The sequence below is a fragment of the Drosophila hydei genome, unplaced genomic scaffold, assembly GCF_003285905.1.
Source record: "Drosophila hydei strain 15085-1641.00,03,60 unplaced genomic scaffold, DhydRS2 tig00008140-arrow-arrow-pilon, whole genome shotgun sequence".
Taxonomy (NCBI): Eukaryota; Metazoa; Arthropoda; class Insecta; order Diptera; family Drosophilidae; genus Drosophila; species Drosophila hydei.
In genome coordinates this window covers 820,548-838,698 of record NW_022045848.1, presented here as the reverse complement: position 1 = coordinate 838,698, position 18,151 = coordinate 820,548, and the positions used below count along the sequence as shown (strand labels likewise).

The following is an 18,151-nucleotide window of genomic DNA, read 5'->3' as shown; positions in this document are numbered from 1 at the left end:
TTTTGCATTTTTAAGTTTTTCTATATACAGTTTTTTTTTTAATATTTTATTTCTTATTGAATATTGCTTAGGCATTTAAATCAAAATATTTCATAATTTTTATATAATATTTTTTTTTTTTTTTGCATTTAAATAAAGAATTGCTTAAGCAAATTTTATAAACTATTGCTCAATATTTCGTAATCCTTTTAATTTAATTTAAATGTTTAAATATTTAACTCTTGAAATTAAATATTTTATACAAATTTAAAAAATTGATATTACAATTTTTAAAATAAAAAATTATTTAAGCATTATTTTATAAAATTTGCTTAAGCAATTTTTTTAAGAAATAATTTTTTATTTTAGTTTTTTATGTACAGCTTGAAGCTTGGCTTAAAATTTGTTTGCAAACTTTCTCATGCCTTTCTGTTCGCTCAGCAGTGGCTACAGGTACAGCCAGTAGCTGCTAGCACTTGGTGGTGCGAGTGGCTCAGTGGTGGTTGCCCTTGCGCGCATTAAAGAACATTCGCGCCACCTTGCCTAGAGCGCCAACAAAGTCCCAGCGCTGTGACTGCTGCTCCGCTTGCTGCTGCTGCTGCTGCTGCTGCGGGTGCTGGTGCTGCTGCTGCTGGTGGTACTCCTGCTGGCAGTCGTGCCTCGCCTAGGAGGGCGTCGAGTACCAGGCACTCGCCGGGCTGCCCTTGTGGTACAGATGGAAGCTCGAGTGGGGCGCAAAGTATTGCGGCTGGTCCAGATTGCTGTAGGTGACGCCGCCCTCGGTCGTGGTCGTGGCATGCGGATGCATGCCAGCCGTGTAGGCCTGCGGTTTCAGGGGCAACGTGGCGCCTGCCGAGCCGTCCACAGGTGTGGCGTATTGGCCACGCAAGGGATCAGCATAGTCATAGCCGCCATTGGAGCCCACCAGGAGGCCAGGTGGCGCAGCCGTTGAGGGCAGCTTGGCCGAGTTGTTGGAGTCGCGCGGCGACACGGAGCTGGGCGGCGTCATGGCGTTGTGATAGTCAATGGAGCTGTGATAGCCGCCATAGGTCGAGACCAGGTTCGTAAAGGCGTCCGCCGAGTTGCCGCCCTTCTGGCCAACGGGATGTGGCACAGAGGCCGCCGCTGCCGCCGAGTGCAGCTGCAGATACTGATTCTCATAGGAGGATTCGCTGCCTGGCGGCGTGGGCAGTGGCCCGCCTTGCTGCTCGCCATAGAACACACCTGGCACGCCCACGCCCACACCTGTGGGCGTTTGCCTGGCTGTGGCACGTATCACGCTCTCGCGATTCGCGTAGAGCTGACGCAGCAGCGCCGTAGCTGGCATGGGAGCTGGCTGCTGGTAGGGCGTGCCTATCCACTGGATGGTGCTGCTCTTCTCGTTGGCATCCGTGGCATGGAGCTGCTGCTGCACCTGCTGCACCTGTTGCTGCTGCTGTTTGATTAATGCGTCTGTGCTGAAGTCTGTGCTGGGCTGGTTGTTGTTGTTGTTGTTGTTGTTGTTGGGCGAGGGCAGGTGCTTGGACATGGCATGCTCCAGATCCTTGACAGCCGAGTCAGCTGCGGCTGTTGGCTGCACGTCCTCCACCATCGAAGGCAGGCGACTGCGTGGCTCTCGCTGCTGCTCCAGCGCGGGCAGCTTGCTCAGCGGCTGCTGCTGCTGCTGTTGCTCTGCTTGCAGCTGCTGAGCTCCCACCTGACTCACCTGCTGCTGGTCGGCTTGCTGCTCCTCTGCTTGCTGCGCTGCTTTGCTCTTGCGCTTGCGCTTGCTGCTCGTCGCGCTGCTTGTGGGCGTCGGCGTCGGCGTGGGCGTGGCGGACACGGCAACAGGCAGCACGCCATCGACCTCAACGCCCAGCGGCGTGGGCGAGTCCTTGATCAGCGAGAGGCTGCTGTTGAGATTGCTGCCATGCGTCGCATTGCGTCCTCGGCCACGTTGCGTGTGACCCTCGGCATCGGTCTTGGGCGAGCCAAGGCCCAGCTTCATATCGCCACTCAGGTGGGCATTGCCCTCACCTGACGCATCGCCTCCAGGCGAGCCGCTGCTCTTGTCGTTGCCCAGACCCTCCTCGTGCTTGATGCTGTCCACACTCGGCTCCAGCTGGCAGCAGTCCAAAATCAGATTCTCATTCTCACGATTACTGGGGGAAATGGACAAAGGACGAACGGGTTAGTCGGATGTTATTGACTGGGACTTAGGTAAGCTGTCTCAGCTGTACTCATATATCGTATAGGACTAGACTCTACACTAGACAGAGGCCTAGACTCTGGCTAAAGGAGCTGCACTGTTGGCAGGCAAGTGATAAGCCCTATTGATCAAGAACTACTGAGAGTCTCAGTTTACCTGACAAGGATAGATCGCATAGGAAACTATGGGAGACAAGGGAAACCTGAGTTAAGGGCTTGGAAAGTTTTTGATATGAAGTAAGAGCTCTGTAGATCCTAACTTTCCTTGATGAGGCTGAGGTCCTACCTATTAATTTCGACTAGTCAAGAAGCTCAAAGAAACTTCAGTCTACTCTTGGCTTGCTACAGCTTATCCTATGCCCAGCTGCCGCTGGGATTCACTCACCTTATGACATAGTTGACGCAAATGATGTTCTGTTCGTCGGCATTTTTGGTGCTGCAGACGACTGTGGCGCAGGTTTGCAGCCAGGTGTAGCCGCCGCTCTTGTTCATCAGTCGATAGTAGCCAGTCAAGACCTGACCCTTCTCGATCACTGAAAGGGAATCAATATTCAAATTAGCTGAGTTCGAGTGAGCTCATCTCGTGGAACTTACGATCTGTGTGGCTCTTGCGCAGGCGATTCGCATCCTCGGCATGGCAGAGAGAATAGAGACTCTTGTTGACCAGGTCTTCGGGCGTGTAGTCCAGCAAATCAGATACTCTGCAGCAGAAGACGTGGGATCAGTGGAGCTCGTAAGCCAGTTGGACTACGGACACTCACCTGGGCTCGCAGTGCGCCACGCGCAGATCAAAGTTGACGCGCGTCACAAACATGTCGCACTCCAAACGTATCTCGTGCACCGAGGGCGGTGGCAGCGCTATAGCCAGGGCGACCATGCCCAGCAGCGGAGGCTGCGATTTGCGCGTGTGCGAGAAGGTGTATTGCGGACGCAGCTTGCACAGCAGCAGCACCACCTGCAACAACATCAAAACACAAGACAAGGCGTGGAGGAGTTAGTGAAAATAGGTCAGACACTGGCTGCTTAAGAGCTAAGAGAGAGGGGGAGGGAGAGTGACAGATAGATATAGAGAGAGAGAGAGAGACAGCGAAGACTGTATGACAATTAGACTTAATGACAATAAGCTGAAAGCTATGCATGTGTTTGATGATGCTTTAGATTACTCTGAATGACAACAAGCTGAAAGCTATATAAACAGCATGTGCTTGATGATGACTTAGATTTGACCAAATGACAAAAAGCTGAAAGCTATATATGAGGACAGCATGAGTTTTATGTTGAATTGGATTTGACCAAATGACAAAAAGCTGAAAGCTGTATATGAGGACAGCATGTGTTTGATGATGATTTGGATTTGACCAAATGACAATTAGCTGAACGCTATACATGAAGTGACTGACAATAAGCTGAAAGCTATAAATGAAGACTCAATGACTTTGATGATGTTTTAGATTGACTGTAGATAGCAGATACTATATATAGTGAAGTGACTGTGTAAGGTTGAGTATATGTAGCAGATGTTATTGTAGTATATGTATAGGAATTTCCTGAACTGACTGTTGACTGATGTGGAATGTATTTATAGCCTAGATATATGATGATGTAGTCGAATGATTGTTGACTGTTGTGTATATATAGCAGATATATAGTAGCCTGACTGCTAACAGCTGATGATATATAGTATACATATTTTAGTACTTATGGACATGTAAGGTGTCTCGTGGAAATATAGCTGATATACACAGAGTGAGAGCAGAGTTGCTTTAGGATAGCGATCAGTCGATGTATCTATAGAATTCTGATTGGTAAAAATAGTTGATGTACCTTAGATAAGACTGTTGTGTATATCTTAAATCGATATATATCGATATAAAGTACAAATATTGTATATATAGCAATTATATATAGATGAATAGTGGATATAGTAGTGTAGGAATAGTAGATGAGACATATTAGCTGCTGACTTAGGTGCATATATAGTAGATGTATTGCTAACTGATCAACATGTAATCAGTGATCATCAATAGATCTTTATATATGTTCTATATAGTAGCTATTTCCAATACTGATTGAGTGTTCTAGGCAGTGTACACTATATAGCAGCTATATACGGTTTTGATCAGTCCAATATCATAATGATATCGGACTTCGTGTTGACTCGCTGTCGATACTGTTGTATAGTTTATATAGCAGATATCTACGAGGAGTGATATCGGTATATGGTGGCTATATTCGATGCTGATCAATCTAAAATCAGTTTTGCATTGCCTGCTCAAACGAAATGTGGCCGAAAATCGAGAAACTGATTGTTGAAATCATAAACTAAATTAAATTTTGTTTTAACTTTTAATTTTTAGCTTTAATTTTAATTTTAATTTTAAATTTATTTGATTTTTGTAAAATTTAAATTTAAATTGTTTGCTTAGTTGCTCTGCATTTTGTTGTACTGATTTCAATTGATACGTACCGAATAGTTTGAGGCCGGATTCTTAACATTTTTACCATTTGTATTGCTACCGTTGCAATTGCTGGTTGCATCGCTCGCCTGTAGATAAGCATTGGGATGGTGATGGTAATAAATGGCTAACAGACAGCTCTATATATATGTATATATGTGTGTGTATATATGTAAGTACGTTCAACCAAAGATCGGTTAGTCTACTGCCCCAGCACAACGGGAACCGGACAAACAAATTGGCTAAGTGTTAGAAAGCAAAGCTACGAAACCAAAAACAAACTCAAAACGAGAACTCAAACTGAGGTGTTCTACACTAGGCTACAGGGCACGGCTCAGATATGTATGGTCAATGCTTGAGGCTTACCCGGTAGCCGGACGACTTGAAGTGGCAGCCACGTTTGGTCAGCGTCGACTTCATGCGCACGCAAAAGCTGCGATCGTAGCCCTTGTAGCCGCTGGTCGAGGCCTGCGTCATGGAGGCGGCAACTGCAAGTGGAGAGAACAGCGTTTAGCTAAAGGCCAACTAGGGTTTAGTTGGTTAACGGCTATGGCTCGCTAGTTGGACGCCCGGGATGCCCAGGTTCGTGGTAGTAACTCGGACTCGACTCACCGTCTGGATTGTTCGTACCGTGTGTGCCGCTGCCATCGTCCGAGGCGCCCGATGTGGGCGAGGCTAGGCCAGCGGCGCCACTGCCGCCGCCTCCGCCGCCGCCTCCGCCGCCGCCACCAACTCCCACACCGCCGCCGCCGCTGCCGCCGCCACTCGTCAGACTGAGGCCCAGCTGCTCGGCGATTTCCGCATGATCCGCCTGATGTATATAGTCGAATATGCTGCTGCCCGTCATCTCCACTTGCGAGAGACCCAAATAGATGGACACCGTTTCCGATATGTACAGGAAGCGTCCATCCGCCGCCACTGCCAAGGCGAAGCCGTCGAGTGACTGCAGCGAATTAGAGGAGAGAGAAAAACAATTTTCATTTAGCCAAATTTGCATAAAGTTGAAGCTAAAGATGGCTGCCCGCATAGCAACCCATCTCCCTCGCCCCTCGCCCCTCTCCCTCTCCCTCTCTCGTTCGTTTGCTTACCTGCAGTATGTGGGTGCCCTGATGTTGCTCGAACAAATCAACCGCGGGACTGCGTCGAATGGCTGCACCTGCAATAGACAACAAAACGCATGCAAAGTGGCTCGGGTTAGCGATTGGCCAGAGGCAAAAACAACATTCGAAAGGTGTTAAAACAAGGTGTGCATGTGACGCAGCAAAATGCTAAACACTCCTAGAGTATATGCAATTCAAATCCAATAAAATATATTTAGATATTCGTTCTCGCAGCGGGAAGCTGTCCGTTCGGCTGTCTGTGCTTCCTTCCTTTCGTCTGGCCGTCCTTGCTTATGAACAGAGATAATGCTATGTATGGACAAGACATAGATAGACCCCAACTAAAGCCTGGTATCTAGCTCTTCACTCCGATAACTTAAAGTGATTCAAGCGAAGTCAAGCTGCAGCTCGAGTTAGCCCTATTCATGGCTCTTTGCTTGATTTGTTTGCCAATTGAACTGGCAGCCATTGCCACGTCATGCACTGCTGGCCACGTCAACGTTCAGCTATTGTCACGTCAAAGGCATGCCAAGAGCTGAACGAGGTGCCTGCACTGAGCCAAGCTAAGCCCAGGGGCTGCTGGGTGGGGCGGGAGTGGCGCTGGCAGCTGGCAACTGGCAGCAAAGCGAGTCGAAAAGGTAGACAAGGCACTAAAAAATAATCCAAAATCAATGGGGCGTTATGTATGGCCACAGGCAATGGGGCCGCAGGGGCGGCAATTGTATTATTATGCGCAACTAAAGCCCAAAAAGGCAGAGCAACAAGCTGCGGGCTATAAAAACCACTTCAATTTGACCCACAGACAAAAAACGAAACGAAACGAAACGAAACATATATAAAAATATTATTAAAGCGGGGCGAGGGAAGGTCATTAAAGGCAAAGCTGTTATGGTGGGTCTACGCCTCAACACCCACACATAGAGAGAGAGAGAGAGGGAGGGTGAGGGAGACACATATGGACAGCGGAAGCGGAAACTGTTTGCCAACTTGGCAACGAGCTAGTCGAGGCGAGGCAAAGAAATCGCTGGGGATTTACAGTGGCAGAGAGAAGGCGTAAGGCACAAGGCACAAGGGGCAAGGGGTAGCGGATAGGGAAGCGGTAAACGGAGGGAAAGTGCCAAGGACAAGGCAATGGCAGTGGCAGTGGCAGTGGCAGGGGCTGGGGCTGGGGCGCAACCAAGGGATTTGGCATTGGACTAAAGCGATTTGCACTTGTGCGAATTATGACCTGGAAGCTGCCCGCTGGCAGTTTGAGGGGTTAGCTGCTGGCTTGGTCGGCTTGACCGCCCATAATCGTAAAATTCTATAATTGAATTAAATAAATATGCTGCGCATGGGCCACAGCTGAGAAAATATTGCAAGAGCTCACATATTTATGACACTCAGCAACGCTCGACCTGACCCCTGAGCAGGCACTTCAATGAGAATTCAATTCGAATTCCAGACAAGCTGCAAATACATTTTGGAATGAAATGTAATTTGAACTGAATATAAATTTATAGCTTAGACTAAATTGTAGTTAAACTCTGAAGGAAGACTCTAAGACTCTCGGACTTTCATGCTTTTTGTCATTCCGATTTATTTTATATTTGCCATTTCCTAAGCATATCTGAACTCTGATAAATGTTAGTCTGATTTCTTGTACTCCAAATGATGTTGCTATTACAGCCATATCTAAATAGCAGTCATGGCTAAGGGTCACCAGCCATAGTCCATAGTCCAGGTGAAAGCTGTCGTAACTGCACTCTATTAAGGTTTGTCATCTGTTTATTAGCTACTTTAACGATTGCCTAGACTTTGATTGCCTATAGGCTCAGTGGCTACAATGAGCTCTGAGTGCTGTCCAATCGGCTTGGCTTGGCCTTCTGGAATTCCACAGTGACAGCTATGACACACAGTCATGGCAATAAAAACAAATCAACATAACAAATAAGCAGAGCGGGCGAGCGAGACAGAGACATAGACAGAAGGAGAGAGAGTGGGGAGGGGGGAGAGTAAAATGGCTGCGCATGCGCAGTAAATAAAATATAAATTGCGCTTAATAGCGATATTTTATGCAAATGGACAACTGACGGCCCCCAAAAAGCCCGTCAAAAGCCCAAAAATAAATAAAGCCAATAAATTGTTTGGCTTCAGCATTTGTTTTTTTTTTAAGGTGCGCGCGCATATTGTTTGTAATTTTATTTTATTTTTATTTTTATTTTCAGTTTTGGTTTTTGGCATAGAAAAGTTAACAAATTCGTGATTTCACTGTGCCGTTGCGTGGCGACGCCACTGTAAAATGTAGGCAAATGTGTTTCCTGCTTTCGGTTTTTATTGCTCTCTCTCTCTCTCTCTCTCAGTTTCTCCCTCTCTCACTAACTCTTCGGCGTCGCAGCAATGGCGCACAAAATGGCCGCCCACGCCGCCGTACAGTCGCGTATGCAAATGAGCTATGAAATTTCACTTACACTGGTGGCGCAAATAGAGTGCACGATCGCGAGTTACGCTGTTCGGCAAGGAATTTGATATGGTAAACGATGGGGAATGTGTTTGAAGTTAAGAATATATAACTTATAATGTAAGTCAGGCAGATTTGATACTCACTCTTTAGCTTGCTGCTGCTGGACGCCTCTCGGGTCCATGGCGGATCGCCGTGACCGGAAAAGTCTCTCAATTTCAAATAGCTAATGGTCAGTCTTATTATGGATGCCTTGTCCAGCTGGCTGGTTATGGCCGCTGGCAGCGGCAGCATTTTGGCCAGCTCGTAGAACTCATAGTTCTCCTTGCCGCGCCGCGATCTAGCCGCGTCTCTGGACTTCTCCTTGCGCAGCTCCAGAATGCTGCAAGAGAAAAGAGAAAGAGAAGATTAAGACAAACAAAGCCAAGTCAATAAATATTGATATATTAGCCGGGCCTAAGTAGACACTGACGAATGGGAAGCTGCGTCTAGGCAAGGCAAGGTAGATCCTCCAGGTAGACGCCTTGCCTCTCCCTCTCTCCCTCTCTCACTCACTCACTCACACCTGTCGTCGCACTGTCAACTGTTGGCAATTTGTTTGGCTGATGAAATGGTGTCAGAGTCCACAACAAATTGCCAGCCATTTGTCAGCCTTTCAACGGAACAGACTCTCACGATCTTTTTGCTTTTCTTCTGTTCTAGCTGAAGAAAAATTGCCTCATTTTCTATGCGCAACAGATTTTCCATTGTTAAGTGTATCTGGCTCTCTGTGCGCATCTCGATCTGCTGTTTGCTTAGTCGCAACAAAAGCTGCCTCCTCTTGTGGCAGATGCCGCTCGCCAGATACTCGATTCGATCTCTTTGAGTTGCACACAGTTTTCCATTCAGCAACCGGGCAACCGGGCAACCGGGCAACTGGGCAGCCGGGCAAACACTCAAAGCCTGCCGCTGTTGCTGCTCATATCATTTGGCCCATCATCTTCGCCAGAAACTTGGCTTTAAAGCGTTCATAACTTAAGTTTGTTGTCATCTTTCGTCGTTGTCGTCGCGTTGCGCCGCGTCGCGTCGCGTTTCGTTTTTGTTTCTTTTTAAGTGAAATTTTATGCCCTACCAAGCGAGTGGGCTCATGGGCATTTAGACGAGGTTTGCTGCCAGCATTTTAGCAGTTATTGATATGGCTTCTTTGAGTTCTCATAATAGAAGCCTTAGAGCTAACTAGAATAGTCTCGCTGAAGCTTAGTTAGTTTGTTATCAGTTAGTTTCAGGTATCAAAATTCTTATTTAAATTTCTCAGTTGTTGGTTGAGTTTTCTTTTGGCTAATAATTGCAGGCAATTACGAAACTATTGGCTCTAAATATAACTCTATTTATTACTAAATAAACCTTATTCTTGAGGGAAAACTTTAGCTTAATAAAAAGAGAAACATAAAATTTACGCTCTGATTTTTTTTTTCCAAAATTCTTTGGTATTTGTTGAAAGTGCTAAGGTATAAGGTATGCATAACATAAAAATATATTTTTGGCATAAAATAAATCAGTTTCACTTATTAAACATTTGATGACCATATAAAATGCGTAGCCATCACACTTGAAACTTATTTATAACATATTTTCAGCTAAGTCATTTTTTAAGACATTATTCACATATATTTATAGAATTGGCATATATCTTTTACATATTTTTGATATCTTTTTCAAATATTTTTAAGGAGTGTTCATAAATTGTTCCGTTATCTATAGATATGCAGTATATAATAAATGTACAGTTTTTGAGGTGTGATAAACTTTTATTTTAATATTTAACTATGACTTTTAATTTTTTAGTATTCACAAGAGCGCATCATAGCCTAAGTCTCTGAACTCAAAAGTTGCCAAATTACTTTTCAATTTCTTCCTATTCAACATTGCATTAAAAGAGTTAATTATGTAACAGTCTTAGAATTCACATCTTCTTTTCAACACTGTTTTTCATTGTAAGCTCAACTCCAGCCCCAAACAATACAGTTTTGTATAGCAGATACTTTGAAGACTTCTTCATTCTGGCTATAAGTTCACATATTTATTGGGCTCTGCTGCATCTGGCATTTCTTTTCAACACTGGCTTATGCAACACTGCTGTCTCAACACTGGCTACATCTCATGCAGCAACTCACACGTCAACTCAAAATGACTTTCTGAGTGATGCCAATTTTTGTAGAGTATCTGAAGTTTCTCCATAGCCAAATCCAATTTTCTTCCTCTTCCAGCTGGCTTTAGCCAGATCTGTTGTTGGTCTTTTAGTCTTTCAGTCTTTCAGTTGCTGTACGCTTTGTACATTTTGTGGCCTTTTACATTTATTTTAATGTCTGTGGGGCATCTGTAAATGCGCTCATCACACACACAGAGCTGGAGCTGGGGCTGGAGCTACGTTTTGTGTAAGTTTATTAAAACCAAAAAAAAAAAGAAGAAGCCGCTGCTGCTGCTGCTTGAGTCGATGATGCTTATCGTTAGGGGCACTGCCTCGCTGGGGTTATAAAAATATTTTGTTGATAATTAAAATGAAAACGGCGTAAAGAGCGCTTCGAACAGAAACCCGTACAACATGCGTCTGCCACGGGCCAAGCCAGTTATCGAGCTCAGCCACAGCTTTGGTTTTTTTTAATTAGTTTGTTAAGTCCGAGCTTGTTTTGAAATTTTAAAGCTCAAAGCTCAAGAGTACCTGAGGTTTTTACCCGAAAAACTCGTAGTTCAAAGAACTTAACTGGAAATGGAACCACCAAATTCGCAATTAGCCAAAGAGTGTGAGAACCTGGCTCATTAATCTTGGCTGACTTCAATATCAAATAACATTTAAATTGCCTTCGAAGTAAGCCAAACGAAATGTCTTTGCGATTTGTCAGGGCTGCAGCGAAATGCCTTGATAAATGATTTTTCCTGATTCGAATTCGCAAGCCGAAATAAGGGAGCTGCGGCTATAATTTGCCGTGTAAATTGCATGTCATTAGCGGCATGAGAGGGGCGAGAGAGAGACGGGGCGAAGGCAGCTGACAGTTGCCTTTGTGTGTGTGAGCTTTGGGAGCTTTGGCAAGGGAAGCCACTACAAACGCTCTATGTGAGTTGTATCCGTGTGAAAGCTGCACTTGATGTTCTACTGAGTGCTAAGAGTTGAGCGAGATCTTAGTATTTGTGTGCTTTGCCCTATTGAGGACCATATATATGCTAAAAGCTTTCCCATATGTGTGCTATATCCGTGTGTAAGCTACGCTGTATGTTCTACTGATAATTGAGAGTTGTCTTAGTATTAGTGAGCCTTGAAAGCTTGCCTAGAGCTGATTTGAACCCATTTCCACTTGACTTGCTGGGAAAGATCGATTAATCGATTTACCTTGGGATCACAAAATATTGTCATTTGATTAAGACTTTAAGGCGAATTTGGGCATCTAAGCGGATTACAAGATCTGAGCTGCTGCGGTTAGCAACAAAAGCAATTTGCCAAAAATCAAGCCGACGATCGCGATAAGGGTGAAACTGCATTTTCCTTGCTTTTCTTTAGCAGTCGGGTTTTCCCGACTGTTCACACATACCGAGGAGAAGAGAAAGGAAATTTGAAGGATGAGATTGTTTCGCTTCATTGTCTAGGGGCTGTGAGAAGTGCCGTTATGTCTTTATCAGTTTATTTGTTTTTTTCTTTCTTCTGTTGTGTTTGCTGCCAAACACAGCGTGAATAGCTGTAAATAGTAAGTGTTGGCCAGCTATCAACTGACATTATGTAATCGGAATTCGTGGAAACACAGAAATCAACAAATGAAACTCTCTGAAAGAGTCATAAAACTGCATCTGGAGTGTCTGCAATTGGAGCAAGCCACAAAGAGTCTGATAATATTTGAAGTTACTTTTGAAATGATTTTTGAAAACTATTTTGGAAAGCTTTGTGAGCTGGAAAATGTGTGTGGAAACACTTGGTAACCCTAAGTGGAAATTCAGATGTAAGAGTTAATGAAAGAAAATTTTAAAAGTTCTATCATTGAAATCAACGGAAAATAGAGTTAAAATTTGAAGTGCTTTGGAAAGAGCTGGAAAGTCGATCAGCAAAAATTTGGTTATGAATGTAAGTGAGAATGGAAATAATGCTGAAGTTTTTCGGTTTCAATTACTACATTTTGTCTTTATTTTATGCCAATTTATGTGCCTAAGATTGGTTGCAAATATAGCTATGTAGAGCCATGGCATCTTGGCCTTGAGCACCTTTTACTATTTTTACTATTAGTATAAAAACTTTCATATTTCGATCGAAATACTTTTCTACAACTCTGTCCGTTAGTAGATCTATTTTTTGCTATAGTTTTTCGGAGAAACAACCAACTCATAAGAACTGAAATATTATAGAAAGCATCAAAACTCAAGCAGGTTTACAGTTATTTAGCTTTTCTATTCCTTTTTAATTTCTTGACTTTACAAAAAATTTTGGTAGAAAGAATTTAAGTTGGAGTTTTGACTACAAATTTGTAGAAAACTCAACAGATTTTATGGAACTTCAAATTCTTGTATAACTTTGTTATTTTGATGTTATTATTTGACTTAAGAAAGAGTTTTTGAATGAGAAACTTGACGCTTAGAGAAACTCAGTTGCAAAAATCATGTAGAAAATATGGAAAAAATATCTTGCCCTACATCAAAGATGGTTAAAAGACAAAGCTTTGGCCATGTGAAGAAAATCCTATGGAAACTATATTATCAGACTTGCCGTAGGGCAAGTCAACTTTCTCAAGTTCTCAATATTACAATTATTAATATTTGCTTTTCAAGCTAAAATTTCTAGAACTGTGATTGTTGAGCTTACATTTCATGCTGGATACTCAGGGTAAACATATATCTAAATATATATATCAATATATCATATATATATATATGCATGTTTTTATCCATCAAGATATAAGACTCTATTTTATTTAGATTCTAAGCACTTCAACCAGATAGTTCTAGCTAAACGATATTTGAGCTACGTTCATCTCTAGAGCCAAGTCTCCTAATGCATGTCCGTTGCAGAGATTCGAACAGCTAAAACGTTCTTGAGCATCCCCTAAATTTAGTTGATATATTTTAGAATTTGGTCAATTTACCCGGTATCAACTAACCCTGGTTCGATGGGTTGCTGTTGTCCGTGCATGCCGGGTGCGCCCGGCTGGTGCTGATTTGGCATTTTGTTGTACGGCGACATGCCGCAGAGGTCCTGTGTGGGCACCATCCACGAGTGGGTGAACGGAACGGCGGGCATGCCCAAGGAGCCGACCATGTGACTGCCGGGATGGCCGGGCGTCGGCTGGCGCTGATAGCCGGCATAGTCCATGGCCACGGCCTGATAGGGCAACATTGTAGCACTTGAGTTCGGCTTCACTCTTCACTTTTCACTTTTCCCCTGGCTAACGGACTTAACTCTTAACGGTTCTCCTAGCTAGCACTGGCACATGTTTTCGGTTTCGATGTAGGAGGTGGGATATATGGGGATTATTGCACTTGGGGCTTTTCTTATCCTTTCAATCTTTCAATTTAATTTTGACACACTTTTCGGGCAGCAGGTCAACGACGCATCCTGTGTGCTGTTGTCTGTGTTGTCTGGTGGAGCACGCGTACGTGTCGGTTGCTTCCTTCAATTATCCTTCGACCCGCACGTCGCAACACGCACGTAAAACTAACGTCGAGTGTCTCTCTGTCTGTCTGTCGCTGCGTCTGTCTGTCTGGCTGTCTTCGATTGGCATTCAAATTAGCGTGCAATCGACTTGGCGGCCAGTTAATTCGCACGTCACACGCGTTTGGCACGTCAGACGCGTTAGCAGCATCCAGATGAAAGGCTGGACTACGATTGCGATTGGTATTGGGGGCTGTCGACGCGTTGCGGCCTGCAAACAAATGGGCGCCAATTACGCACGCACAGGGTAGCTGCCACACTCACACAAGCACACAGACATACACGCCCACACACCCACACACACGTCGACACGGATACGGATACGGCTACAGTTGCACGGCCGGGCAGCGTACGTGAAAACTGCAGCAAAACGGCGTTGAAAGCAACGTAAAAGTTATATGATGATGGCGAAGAAGAAGAAGACGAAGCAGACGTAGCAGCAGCAGCAATAGCTGAAACTAGAGACAACTGCTGAGCGCGCGCGTTACGAGAGTTGTGTTTACGTAGTACGTCCGTTGCGGGCGACGAATACGTGCAGAATAATTCAGAGTCACGTTCACGTCACGAACAAAACCAAAGTAAGGCAAAAAAAGGCAGCGCTGCCATAGACCCCCTCACACACACACATACACTCGCTCACTGTGGCACGCACACTGAGTGCAAGAGAGAGTCACGCACACAGCTAGACCATTTTTTGGGGGTGACATCTTTGACTCGACACGAAGCAGCCACGACGAAGAACGAGCAGCCAACGAACGTGAGCGAGCAGCGGCGCCTGTGTGAGTGTGTGAGTGTATGTGTGTGTGTGTGCACCTGACACAGCGCCTGGTCATGTACAGGGCGCACCAGTAGCATTTTAAGCAGCCTCACGCTCCAATTCGCCGCAAGCTCTCTCGTTTCGCCGTCGCTCTATAGCCTGCGCCGCTGTGTGGGTGTAGTGCCAGTGCCAGTGCCAGTACCAGTGCCAGTGCCTGTGCTCAGTGTGTGTGTGTGTGTGTGCGTGCAAATGGGCGGGACGTGACTGCCGTCGAATCGGAATCAACATAGCGCGCATACCAAATGAGCACAGCAATGCGTGCGAGCGAGAGCGTGCCATATCCACTAAGCAAAGCAGCGCAGCTGTCTGTTATGTGTACATCAGTGTGTGTGTGTGTACGTGCAGACGTTGTATTGTAAACTAAAACTGGTTTCGCTTGCTCGCTCGCTCACACGCACGCGTTGGCACTGGCTGTGGATTACTGTGCAGACACGTTGGCTCTTTCTCACTCTTTTATATACTGCTGTGCTGGTATCCCCAGTTTTCGTTGGGGCTGCGTCACGCGCAGCAATTAGTTTACTTCTTTACACATTTGGGAATTTGTTTAGCGGCTCTTTCGGCTGTTTGCCTCTCGCTCACGCCCACTACTGTGAGCTGCGTGCGTTCGTGTGGGAGTTTGTTATGTTGTCTGTCGTTTGCTTCTTCTTATTCTTTTTTATGTGTGTTTGTGTATGTGACCAAAATGCCAATGACAAGATGCCAATGGTGGCGCAGGCAGCCAAAGCCCGAGCCAGAGCCTCTCTGCCAGGAGCTGCCCTTCCTGCGTGCGCGTGCGGGTGGGGCGCGATACACGACACACACAGGTAGCCAGGATTTTCTACTTACCAAGCGAATTGCTGGAGTAGTGCGTAGGTGGCTGGGGGCGAGGCAGTTGAACCTTTTATTATTCCACTCTCGCACAGCAGACAGCGGACGACTGGGGCTTTACTTTTGCGCCTGGTTTTTATGCGTTTATAATAATTTTCAAGCAATCCCAGAAATTGTTTAATTTCATCAATGGGCCAACATGAAATGCGAATGTCTCGCTCGTCGGCCATTTTGTGCTGCCAGCAGCTAGTGCTCACTGTGCACAGTGTGTTGAAAACAGGCGATAAATTATTTTTAACTAATGAAAATAGATCTTGACTTGGGGAATCGTGAAAATTCATTGTGAAGTATACGAAGTTTAAATTTTGTACATAAATATAATCAATTTGTAAACTATCCACAATATTTTTCTTATCAGCAGCGTACAAATTTCTTAAAACGGATGATAACATTGTTGCAATAAGAAGAAGTTCTTATATAAAACTCTATTTTTGTAAAGAAAAATTATGATTTTACTCAGTTTTATAAGCTTTTTAATTTTAAAATCAAGTTAATATAAGAAAATTCAGGAAATTTAGTGATTATATTTTTAAGCAAACGGAAATCATTGCACAATTTATTAAATTATCTCAATTTCTATTTAGTTTTATTAGCTGGGCCTAATCGTTAATTGGATGCACTTTCTCCCATCTCTGACTAGTTATCGATTGTTTTGGCCAGCTCTAATTGGAGCAGCCAATGACTGTCTGGCTGTTTCCCACATCCTCGTTACGTAAGCGCAGCGTAACGTAAGTGAAACATGTGTAGAAACGTGATCGATTTCTTGAGAGAGCGAGACAGCGAGATAGAGAGAGAAGGGGTGGGAACGAGAGTGAGAGTGAGACGGAGTCAATGGCAGACAAGTTGGCGTAGCGAATTCTCCCACAATTACGCGTCGCTGGCGGCAATTGTGAATTTTAAAAAGGAAACGTGCCAAGTGGCGCTGCACTTGAAGCGAGGGACCGGTAGGGGGTGGCTCTATGTGTGTATGTGTTTGTGTTTAGGTGAAGGCGTAGACAATGAATGAGGAACTAAAATTCTGCCTGCCTGCCCCCCGCCTGCCATAAAAATCGAATCGTGAACGTGGCTGCGTTTCCGCTTCCAAAATCCACGTGCAGACAGCGGCCAGACCAAAAGAACATCCAGACAATTGACAATTGGAGCTGCTGCTGCTGTTGCTGCTGCTGCTGCGGCTGCTCTGCTCTGTGTAGGTCGGAAATTGATGCGTGCGGACGCCTCGAGGACAATGGCCATGGACGTGGACGTGGACGTGGACGTGGACGTGGACGTGGACGTGCAACGATGCGTGCCCCCCACTTTGGAGCTGAGTGAGTGGCTGAGTAAGAGCTGGTGAGCAGCCGGTGGCATGGCCATATATAAAGGTGCGTGCTTGGCCGAGTGCGTGCTGCGGCTGTTGATGGACCTATTGGACATGAGTTTGAGTTTTTCATTTTGGTTTCGGTTTCGGTTTCGGTTTTGGTTTCGGTTTCGGTTTCAGTTGCTGTTTTGGTTTTTCAAAAATATATATCGTGCACACACACACGTGAGAGCGAGAGCGACGGAGAGAGAGAAATGTGTATGCCAGTCAGGAGCCAATTGTTGCATGACTTTATGAATGGGGCCGGCCGGTTCGTCGCTGTGGCCGTGGCACGTATGCAAGTGCTTCCCTCTAATCAGTTGCCAGTCGCACACAGGAAGAGCGCCAAGTCAAGTGGATTGGTCAAGAGAGGCGCCACTGACCAGTTATCCATCACGTTTTCTCGGACACACGAGGCATCCATTTCAAATAGCCAACGGGGCGGCGTATCGACGACGCATTGTTTTGATTGTTTTTATCTTGCGAAAATCAAAACAAAAACAAACGAAGAACGTGGCGTTTGCAGTGCTTATAGAGTATGATCGATAAAGTTATCGATCATTAAGTTGTTGTCAGGCGAGATAATAAATATGTGTATCAGGAGCTGAGATATTGCAAATCTGATATAAGTTTTAATCTGTGATAAGTTTTAATTCTAGTGCATCGATAAATCAATCGATATAAGGAGTTCACTTGAAGTGCAGAGTGAAGTGAAATGTATTGCACTAAGCCTATCGATATGCGATTCTTTTATTAATAAATTTGTTAAGTTACAAGACATATTTTAAGGATAACTTCGATTGTTCCATTTATCGACAAGTACACTTCAGTAAAGCCAACACTCAAAGGATGCAGTCAACAACTAGTTGCAGTCCCAGTTGCTTGGAGGAAGCAATAAACTAAGCGCGATCGCTGATCTGTCAAGATGTTCAGCCCCCAGGAGAAAGCAATAAAAGTGACACAGGTGATAAAATAACGCAACGAGATGATTCGTTTCTGTTTTTTTTTGTTTGTTTTTATTTCTGTGACTTCGAGTAGCAGAGAAATGCGCGCTATCAGCGTGTAGGATCTGGCAGGCGAGGATTTTATGGCGCTGTGAAAGGTAGCATAACTGTTCTTGGGCCCTGTTACACAATCGAAACACAAAACGATTCATAATTCACAAAAACAAAAGTAAAGAAAAGAAACCCAACCACAAACCCAAACAAACAATTAAGCAATAAAAAGAGATCGACTAACAGAGAGAAAGGGAGAGGGAGAGATAGGAAATCGGAGACAGTGCTCAGCTCGGGAGCTGAAAGCCA

General features: G+C 44.8%; 1 protein-coding gene across 3 annotated transcripts; it reads right to left on the bottom strand.

The window, feature by feature from the left end:
• Positions 1-394: 394 nt before the first annotated feature.
• On the bottom strand, positions 395-14,341 carry LOC111601098 (protein trachealess). 3 transcript variants are annotated; one of them, XM_023317534.2, is made up of 11 exons: positions 13,277-14,341; positions 8,309-8,544; positions 5,711-5,778; positions 5,253-5,565; positions 4,989-5,110; positions 4,634-4,711; positions 2,928-3,121; positions 2,761-2,867; positions 2,552-2,699; positions 1,676-2,120; positions 395-1,636 (listed from the first exon to the last, which is right to left on the bottom strand). In XM_023317534.2, exons 1-11 carry the CDS (start codon positions 13,510-13,512, stop codon positions 644-646), a joined length of 2,940 nt encoding a protein of 979 aa, XP_023173302.2. In that variant the 5' UTR covers positions 13,513-14,341; the 3' UTR covers positions 395-643. The 3 variants fall into 3 exon arrangements, with proteins under 3 accessions (XP_023173302.2, XP_023173303.2, XP_023173305.2); XM_023317535.2 differs by lacking the exon at positions 4,634-4,711 and having other exon boundaries at positions 5,235-5,565; XM_023317537.2 differs by lacking the exon at positions 4,634-4,711.
• Positions 14,342-18,151: the final 3,810 nt, after the last annotated feature.